This window comes from Sinocyclocheilus rhinocerous, unplaced genomic scaffold (genome assembly GCF_001515625.1).
Source record: "Sinocyclocheilus rhinocerous isolate Xijiao unplaced genomic scaffold, SAMN03320098_v1.1 scaffold352, whole genome shotgun sequence".
Classification (NCBI taxonomy): domain Eukaryota; kingdom Metazoa; phylum Chordata; class Actinopteri; order Cypriniformes; family Cyprinidae; genus Sinocyclocheilus; species Sinocyclocheilus rhinocerous.
This window is the reverse complement of record NW_015642448.1, coordinates 2,134,251-2,144,833: the sequence shown is the minus strand read 5'-3', so window position 1 is coordinate 2,144,833 and position 10,583 is coordinate 2,134,251. Positions and strand designations below refer to the sequence as shown.

General features: G+C 37.1%; 1 protein-coding gene across 1 annotated transcript in view; it reads left to right on the top strand.

Annotated features, from left to right (window-relative positions):
* The window catches only part of kremen1 (kringle containing transmembrane protein 1), a 57,816-nt gene that overhangs the window by 29,486 nt on the left and 17,747 nt on the right, over positions 1-10,583 (top strand). The window contains exon 3 of the mRNA XM_016572828.1: positions 9,808-9,899. Coding sequence (XP_016428314.1) covers positions 9,808-9,899 — 92 coding nt within the window. The remainder of the gene's footprint in view (positions 1-9,807; positions 9,900-10,583) is intronic.

Sequence of the window (10,583 nt, the reverse complement as noted above, 5' to 3'; positions counted from 1 at the left end):
TCAGCGTTGCGCATGCGCCGGTGAGTCTCGTGAAAACCAACGTTTGTTTACAGGATCAAAAGAAGCAAAGTTTCCTCTTGGCTTATATAGAAATCCTCCGACATTCTTAAATCCTCGTTTTGTACTTCTAATTAAGTGACTGTTGTTTTGTTTTGATCTCTCCGCTGCGCTTCCGCGTTCGTCACTTCTGAGCGGCACATGCGCAACGCCGACTTCATACGTCATCCGCCCGGAGCTGCTTCCGTGTAACAACTGTTAGCGCAAGCTACATTAAAGTGATTATTACGTTTTGAATATGGATATTTTTCTTACAAAAACGCATCGATTCGCTACAGAAGGCCTTTGTTCACCCCCCGGAGCCGTGTGAGAAATTTTTTTTTATGGATGGGCGCTTTTTATTTCACTTCTTTTGGACTGATGCATGCAACACCCTCTGAGTGGCATTAAACAGCTTGAAAGATCAAAGACATTTTTTAAAACTCCGACTGGATTCGTCTGAAAGAAGAAAGTCATATACACCTAGGATGACTTGAGGGTGAGTAATTGATGGGCTAATTTTAATTTTTGGGTGAACTAACCCTTTAATGTCAGTGTCAGTCTCTCTTCTTAGAAAAATTAACTTTCCTGTCCTGTCAGATATTATTCTGTGCTTGTAGCATGCAAAATGTGGCGGAGCAGGCTATATATCATTTCACTAAAGCGCAAAAGGAACTATGAGCATGCACTGATGGGCTAATTTTAATTTTTGGGTGAACTAACCCTTTAATGTCAGTGTCATTATTCTATCATTATTTTCATAACTTGTTACGAAATAAAAGTCTCTCTTCTTAGAAAAATTAACTTTCCTGTCCTGTCAGATATTATTCTGTGCTTGTAGCATGCAAAATGTGGTGGAGCAGGCTATATATCATTTCACTAAAGCGCAAAAGGAACTATGAGCATGCAACGTGTGAAATAAAAGTAAAGTACCAACAAATCACATAACTGGTACTTTGTGTGTTAGCTGGGAAGGATTTGCATGAAGGTATGATATTCATTCTATTCAGGAGCAGTTTCCATGTTTCATTAACATTTAATGTTAGTATTGTATATTCACCATGGTAACTGTTGTTTCCATAAGCCATGTTATTTTCCATTTGTGTTACTTTGTTTAAATAATTGTGGTGGCTCATACCAACTAAATTGTATTAACAAAAAATAGTTTGGGACTGCTATTTAATAGCCTTACCTTAAAGGCTGTTTATTCATCAGCATTAGTCATATTCTTACAATTTATGTGTATGTTATGTAAAGGGGGACAGTACTTGTGTGTGTGTCAACAATTTTTGTGAAATAAAAATAATCACCCCCTTTAAAATAATCACATTTGGTTGCTTTGCAGCCTGAAATGAAGACAGACACAGTTTTTGTTTTATCCAGCTGTATTTACTCAGTGCAACTTATAACATCCAAGTGAAAGATATAACACCAAAGTGTAAGAAAATCTTCAGAATGATTAGGGGGACTGTTCCTTTAAATAAGAGAATGCATTTTAAGAGAAAACAACCAAGAGGGACATTGTTGCAAAATTGTAAGAGACATTGTGTGATTTTGGCGATGTGTTATAAGAATTTTATTGACACATTCTTCAGTGTCAGAGTGTCACGGTGTCGCCACGGTCTAAAACATTCACATCCTCAACATCACAGATGTTTTATTCATTTGAAAGTCTCTCTGTCTTTGACCATGAGCTGTATTTATATCTATAAGCATCTTAAACCACCATATTAAATTATTCTGAATTAGTTTCATGTTGTTGGAGAGAAGCATTTGCACTCAAATTGTTTCTCAGAAAGTCACACTGCAGTGTTTGACTGTGGTCCATGAGTGTAGGTTTATTTTTTGTGCCTGTCATTATGTGGACTCAGCAGGGCTTGAAGAGTTTACATTTGCAAAGTCGTCCCAAATCCCTCTGTCCTGGAAAAAAAGTCAGCCGAGCGACAGTGTGGATGACCGATAACCTCTTTCTATCTTCAGCTTCAGATTTATTCTAGATGCACAAGCTAACCCACGATGCAAGAAGCAAAACGTTACTGTCATAGGCCTGTTTTTGTAATAAACAAACTGGTAATCTGACCGGAGTCTAATCACAGATAGATTGCAATATGCTTAAGCTTTAGGTTCATGCGCACATGTAACACAATATTTCAGCTTTATACTGTTTATAAAGTTTGTCAGTTTGATAAAAAAATCCCCTTTTTTCTGGCTGAGTAGCAGTGTTTTCTAAATCTGTTGGAGTTTAAAGTTTCTCACAGTTTCCTCAGCTGTTATGTCACTCCTCGGACTGACGATAGTAACTGGAGTGGGATCAGAAAACACAAAGAAGGAGATGAGAGATGGCATGTGAGAGCATGCTACTGCCATACTCTTCTAAATGCTTAAAGGGTTAGTTCACCCAAAAAAGAAAATCATGTTATTGCTTCCAGAAGTTGTTATTGTATCATGTATTGTGTATATGATTTTTCTTTTTCCATTAAACACTAAGCTGTGACTATGAATATGACTTGCATGTAATACTTTTATGGTACTTTGATGGTGATTTTTCTCTTTTTTTGGACACAGAAAAACACTTAAACTAGCCTTACTTGCTGGTCTTAAGCTAGTCTCCCAGTCTGAGTCCATAAAACTATTTTAAAAACCATCTAAACAGACCTACATAACAAGTTTTAGCAGACTGCAGAAATGCCACCCTTTAACATTTTTCTCTCTCTATATATTTGTTGTTCTCTATTAGAAGGAAGCATGTACATGAGAGTGAGTACATGACAGAATTTTCATTTTTATGCAGACAATCCCTTTAAAACAGCCTGTCTGTTGCTGTTCAACCATGAGGAGTGGTGCTGTGGTGACTCTGTATATGTGTGTGAGTGCAGGTCCAGCAGACTGTATGATATGGGAAGTGAAAGCCAGATTCAGAGCAGCAGACAGAGATTAAGTGAAGAGAGGGAGATCACCGTCAGGAACACCAGTGTTGATTTTAGGCATACGGTTGCATGGTGTTATGTCTGCTGGGTGTGTATATAGGAATGTCTTTATGTGTCATAACAGACTTTAGGTTTTGGCTAAAGACTGGCTACAGCAAGGGAGACTTCCAGAAGCAGTACTCGGATCATCCAGAATTCCGTAATCAATCAATCAATCGATCAGTCTATCAGTCTGTCTGTCTGTCTGTCATATGGTATGAAGTTCACTCCTGATCAAAAGGATAGTAGATTTTTAAGAGTTAACAAGAGTCAGGGAAAAGGAGACAAGTGTATGTTTTTAAAAATATGACAAGCATGTTTTTATAGTCTCGGTTACGTGTAAGAGAGGAATGCTTCTGGAAAGCTGCTGCGTGTGTGTGTGTTTCTCTAATGATGTCATAAACTGTTTGCATCTCTTTGTTAGCTTGTCTACACACCATTTGACTTGAAAGGAGGAAATGCAGTCTTGGCATGTTGAGAGAGCCAGAGACAGAGAGCAAGAGAGAAATGGATGCGCCAAGTCCTAATATCCCTCACATTTCATCTTTATTGTGAGCTGTAAAATAGCTATGAAAACATTGAGAGATGGGGCTGAGAGGAAGCGTCCTATTATTTGTGAATAAAAGGAGCTATGAATGTTGGAGAGTCAGACGGAAAGGTCTACAACTCATCAGCTTCCTCTCAGACCTGTTATCCACAGCCTGTTTTATACCTCCTTAAAGATAGAGCAATCATAAAGCTCACTTCACTTTTAATAGTACACTAATAGCAATGCTTAATTGAGCTTTTAAGTAAACCCCATTAATAGAAACAAAATGTGTAGAATTAGTACTATTTAATTTGCAAATGCTTGTATTCTATTCGTTTTTGTGTTTGTTAAAAAAAACACACCAAAACACACCATGCAGGGTTCCAGACTGTTACTAAAACAGTTGCAAATGTGATACAAATAAATAAATAAATAAAATTGTGCTACAATAATTTGAAATCCAGTCAGAAAATACAGTATGCATCCATACGCTCTTTTGTTACATATAATGTCACTATACTACGCACCAATGTTTCCCGAATTCAGCAGCAAACACAGTGTGAGTCATGAAGTTCGATTCACAATCAAATGACTCCTATGAATCATTCAAAAAGATTCACAAAAACAGAATCAAACTTGCTCAAGAATTGGCATTTGGAATCAGACTCACACAGTGAATCATTCAGAACTGTAATTGAGTTCACAGCTGATTTCTTCCATGAGTAATTTTGTTTACGTGTAAATCAGTGGTATTATTACCAGCATGGTATTGTGGATCCATCATAGTACTTTTTGTAGGGATCATTTTATATTTTCTGAATTTGGTGAATAGTGCATGACTGCGTGTATGTTAGGAGGGCCTGGGCAACATGACAGAAGTAAAATGGGCTGTGAAACCATTCCAAGTTGACTTATATGAGATATTATTTTGTTGCTGCTTTGTATGTTGTTTCCAAGAGAAACTTTAATGTTTAATTTTCCATCCTCAATCTGTCAAGACTTTAGCTTAAGCGAAAGTGCAAGCAACCGTTAAGCATATGTGCTTTTTCTGTTTACACTGTTTACTTAGCTGTGAAATTGAATGGTTTGTTATCCACTTTCAGATGTCAGTTCAGTGAGGCGGGCTTGAATTGTTGTGGTTGAATCGACATGTAATGCCACAAGAGTGGCTGTGTGTGATATAGATACAATAGACTCTGACAACCGATCGGTCCCTCAAAAGTGTTGGACGAGCATCTCAAATTATTACTGTAGCTTGAGTAATTCAGTCCACTTAAAGCTACATAAAATGATAGCTATATTAAAAAGTACTCCATTGTTTATTTTCTTGCTTTGTTGTTTATATTCGATTTAGTAGTATAATACTAGATCTCAGCACGTGTACAGGCTCATACTTGAGTCTCATTCCTGCTGTAGCATATGTTTGCCATGTTGACTGAGCATGGCTCTGAGCATATTAGGCAAATTTCCCTTGCTCATATTTGCTTTGGATACTGGTAAGCTGCAGCGGGCTAATAGTGTGGCTGAGGTCAGCGTTCAGGAAAAAACTATTTTCAGTCTTACCCTACTATAGATTGTACACGCTTTTGTTGTTAAAGAATCCCAGTTTTTTATGAATAGCTCTATGCCAGAATTTTAAAAGTTTATCATAAATTTTATGATTATGGTGCATGGAGAGCGGTTATTAAAGAGAAGCGTTTGAACGCAGGCCAGACAAGAACGGCTGGTTTTCTCTCAGTTCAGATGGCTAGTAACAAATTAGAGCAAGAGAAAAGTGAAAAGGAGCGAGAGAGTGTTGCAATAAACCATAACGGTTCGACACATTGTTCTTGCACATCACATTTAGTGTTGCAATGATATTTGTGGTCATCGTGGAAAGCCTTCTATTTTTGTTTGTGAAAAACTGCACAGAAAAATATCAACCTTAAGTACACATATTTATCTCTTGCTGCAAAGCGTACCAATGCCAACTCATAGTTCTGTATTTCTTAGATCCCTGATGATTTCATCTACTCAGAAGAAATTTCTATTTCGCAGAGGTTGCTCTTACATAGCTCAGGAGACTTAATGATGATCCTCAGTTGTTTCTAAAGTATCAACTTTGCCTAAAACTTGTGCTAAAATACTTTTGGAAATTAAAATTGTAGACAGTAAGAATATATAACTGTAAAATAAAAATTGTGGTAATTTATTTGTGATTTACTTTCTTCTGTGGCACATAAAAGAAGATATTTTTTAGAAAATAATTGTGTTTTTGTTCATACAATGGCAACAAATTTGCCAGTGTTCTTCAAAATAACTTGTAATTGTGTTCTGCAGAAGTTGGATACCATAATTTGGTAATAATTTGTTCTTGGGAGAATTTAATGACAAACATTGAGTCCATATTAATCACAGACTTTGATTGCTGCTATCTCCATCAAATCTCAACAAATCTCATCTGTTCTGAAACTCTAGAAGAGAAACGAGAAATTACTAAGGAACTTTGCTCAGGGGAAATATCTGAGAAGCAAGAGGCTATATTTGCTCTCCTTATCATTGCTGTCTACAAGAAACAATTGCAAATGAAAGAAAGAAGCCAAATGTCCAAGACCACTAATGAAAATGCTTCTTTCGTTCAATTTTAATACAAATATTTACTTTACCAATTATATTGTCAGAATGATAATTTAAGTGAAAATTTAATTTGATCTATTCCTCTTTTGTATTTGTTCTGAAGAGCATCTTGTGCTTCAATGAAAGCAAGGACATCTGTACCATCTATACAAAGACTTCAGATGATCAGTGTCACAAATCTGATTATAGACTCATTTTACTCCATGTTTCATTGTATAATTTTTTTCAGAATTAAAAAACTTTTTCTTTATTTCCAGGTTTTAGATGTTGAGACCCATATTTTCACTGTGGTCTTGGACTTTCACTGGCTGTTTACACAGTATAAACATATAAAATAGTGTATTTACATAATATGACATTTTACACAATATGAAGAGTGATCACAAAGTGAGATCTCTCTGGTGATGGTTGATGTTTCCTAGGGGCAGTTCTAAACTCTTGCCATCTCCTTAAGGAGGTTATAAATCTCCAAAGGCAAGGGTAATTCCCCATCCCATTAACCAGTCCGAACAGATGACGTCCCCGTCATTACAGTAACACATGAAAGGCCCTGAGATTCTTCACTCATTCACTGAAGGTACTTGACCCTGCAGGATTAACCGGACACACACACACACACACACACACACACACACACACACACTAATCATCGTAAAGTACACTCTTGCACACACACACATGAGCACGTACACATCCACACATTTGAGGAGTCTTGGGGGCAAACAGGTTTGCGTTTGGTGATCAAAGCAACCTATTATATCTGGTCTGGAACTGCAGCCCTGCATTTTCTGTGGCTATGCTTTCCTCTCACCCTTGATTAAAGTTTTTTAAACAGATGAATTAAAGGATTAGTTAATGGAAAAAATGAAAATTCTGCCATCATTTACTCATCACATCTCATTCTAAAACTGAATGATTCTTGAACAGAATACAAAAAGATAAATTTTGACTGAATGGGGACCACAGCTTTCAAGTTTCAAAAAGGACTCAGAATCACAATGTAATTATCATAAAATATCATAAACGTAATTCATATGGCTTGTAAACAGACAATATCATACGATATGGTTTTGTGTGATGAACAGATCAGAATTTCAGTTGTTATTTACTCATCATCTTCCCCTCCAGTGAGCTGTTAATGGTTGCCAACTCATCTTTGAGTTACTGAGTTGAATTCAAGGACCAGATCAGTCCAGTTCATGAACGAATCATTGAGATTTGTGAGCTGATTCGTTGAAAAGATCCACTTCACAAGAACAATTTGTTCACAATTTAGAGTACGTGCCAAGAAGAGCTGTCAGCGCATAACAATTTAAATTTCATCTGTTACATGGCTTCAGAAGATTTGGAATGTAGTATATGAGTTGTTTGGACCATTTTTATGGTACTTTTTTGTAATTTAGGAGCTTGGCGGGCCCCAGTTCTCATCCACTTTCATTAAAAAGAGTGTCCAAAGCTATTCTTCAAAACTTCACTTTTTAAGTTCCACAGAAGATAGCAAGTTATGCAGGTTTGGAACAACATGAGGGTGAGTAAATGCTGACAAAATGTTCATTTTGTGTGTGAACTGTTCCATTAAGTACTTGCCGTATGACCCCAGAGGCAGCCTGGATCAAATAAAGCCATATAGAAACCTGGCACAATGTATGAGTATGTTTATATATGTCTGCCAACAAGATAGATTCCTCTTATAATCTAATCTTCTCCACTGAACCTCAATTGCCCTCAAGACTTCAACTCCAAACAGGTGTCTTTCCTGAAGAGGAGAATACATTATTCAAAAAAGCTATGCAAAATAGCCATTATACTTGACTTGAGTCATAATGAAAATCCCATCAGGCCGTAGGGGTTTGTTGATCTTGATGGTCGAAATACACACTCGGCTCCAAAGCCAGACTGGTTTGTTAGCAGGCCAGATCTCATTCACCTCAACAGAAAAGAAAAAAAGGAGGGAAAATGGAAGATGTTTAGCTGACTCCAAGCTGAGGTTAAGTTTCCCCGGACACAAAAAAGAAAGCACATGAAAAGACGCTTCACTCAATACACTTTCCTGTTGTAAAGAGAGAAGAAGAGAAGCTGGAAAGTGTTTTTGATAGGGGAAGAAAAGACCGTGGCACACCCTTTTGATTCCACCTCACAATGGCTGAAATCAGATAGCTGTCGCCTCAGGGTCGAGCTCGAGATGTTGCATTGTGACTCCTAAAAGACAAGAAGAATAGCTTTTCTCGCAATTATCGTTGTTTCTGATGGCGTGGGCACCCTTAGTGCACGTGAATGGGGATTCGGTCAGACTTTTTTATGATGAATGTTCAGTTCATGAAGAAATCAACCAATCACTGCCTCGTCTGGCTGTGCGGTTGTAATCAATACCCTGTTTGAAGGCTTTTTGGAGTTTGGGCATCAAGGTTTAAAGTACACACCAGAAAGCTTAAAGGGGTTTTGAAGCAGACAAAGCCGGAGAACTCCGCAGGTCACTGTCTGGAAAGGAACAAAGCCCTTCGTCAGGCCCTCTCGTAGACGCCGACCTGGAGGTGGACATGCTTGGATGGACAGGGCAGGGGGAGAGAAAGAGGCTCAATAAAGCACATAGGTTGCCGCTGTAGGGGGTGTTTCTGTCTGGCTGACAACCCTTTAAAAGGCTTTTCTCTTTAGTGACAGCTATGCTTGAACTAAATTATCTGCAGTAACTAACCAAAAGCAGCGACTCTACTAACTTGACATTTTTTCAGTAGCGTGACAATCTTTCAGTTGTTTTCATAGTAGTGTAGCTACTTTTTCACAAGAAGCAAGAAGCTGCACTACCGTTCAAAAGTTGGTACAATTTAAAAAAAAATAAGAAAAATTTAAGGAAATTAATACTTTTACTCAGCAAGGATTCATTAAATTGATCAAAAGTGACAATAAGGACTTTTCAAATGTTACAAAAAAATATATATCTTTCAAATAAATGCTGTTCTTTTAAGTGTTCAATTCATCAAAGAACAATAACAACAATGTATCACGGTTTCCACAAACCTATTAAGCAGCACAACTATTTTTAACATTGATCATAAGAAGAAATGTTTCTTGAGCACCAAATCAGCCTATTAAAATGATTTCTGAAGGATAATGTGACATTGAAGGATGATGCTGAGGAATCAATTACATTTTAAAATATATTTCAATAGAAACGTTTTATTTTAAATTGTAACAAAATTTCACAATATTACTCTTTTTACTGTATATTTAATCAAATGCAGCCTTGGTGAGGATAAGAGATTTCTTTCAAAAATATTAACATATCTTACAGACTCCTAACTTTTGAACAGTAGTATAGACCTTATGCGCCAGAGAAACAAGCGAGTTCATTTAAATAATCTGGTTAATAAAAAAAGTCACTGATTCATTTGAATCATTTTTTGAACAAATCACTTGAATGAATGATTCACTGATTCACCCATAAAGACAAGTCATTTGTCGCCACCTACTGGCGTAAAGATGTAACCTACAGAAAAAACAAAATCACTGAAAATTGCCACAAGTTTGTTAGTAGCTTCTATTGTAGCAAACTACTTTTTCAAAAGGGGAAATTACTGTTTTGACCTACTTTAGTTCAAAAGGTTTGTGGCTTCAAAGTCACTTCCCTAACAGTGATTTTAACAGTCTGTCTTTCTCGCACAGGAACCCAGATGGAGATGTTCGGCCATGGTGTTACATTGCAGATCTCGAGGATGGAATCTACTGGAAATACTGTGATATTCCGACTTGTCAAAGTGAGTGTTTAAAGTGAAAATAACATAGAAATGACAATAAACAATGAGCACAAGGTAAATTAGGAACTAGGCCAAAAAACTTTTGAGTTCCCATCATCTGGATTATAAAACTGATATGCAAATTCTCCTTTTTGGAAAGGACTCTAATTGCTCCATCAGAAATCACACTGTCCCAGCATGCACAGATATGTTTGTGGTGCTTGTCATCACTTGATGTTTTTGCGTTCTCCACCCAGAGAGCGTGTACAAGAGTTTGTGTGTGTACTGAAAGTATGTGTTTACCTCAAAGCATTAGATTGATAATTAATTAAATAATCATTTAACCTGTATTCAACATTGTTTCATATAATCAGTGCAGACAGTTTATTTATCTTTCTTTCTTTCTTTGTATTAGGAAGTATGTCTTTCTGTGAGTGTCTCACGGTCATGTATGTGTGTGCATGTGTATACGAGTACTAACTCATTTTCCTGTCAGTCAGATTTGTATAATCCCACTAAGCGTGTTTTCTACTGTACTGGCAGAGAAACAGAATGTGTGTGTGTGTGTAATCTGATAGCCCCTGCTCCTCAGTTTCATCTCACTAATCACACCCCATAAACAAGAGCTGACACATAGTATCACAGGATGGGTAGAGTGTGAATACAAAACTGAACAGCTGTGGCATACACCAGGAATCAATCTCA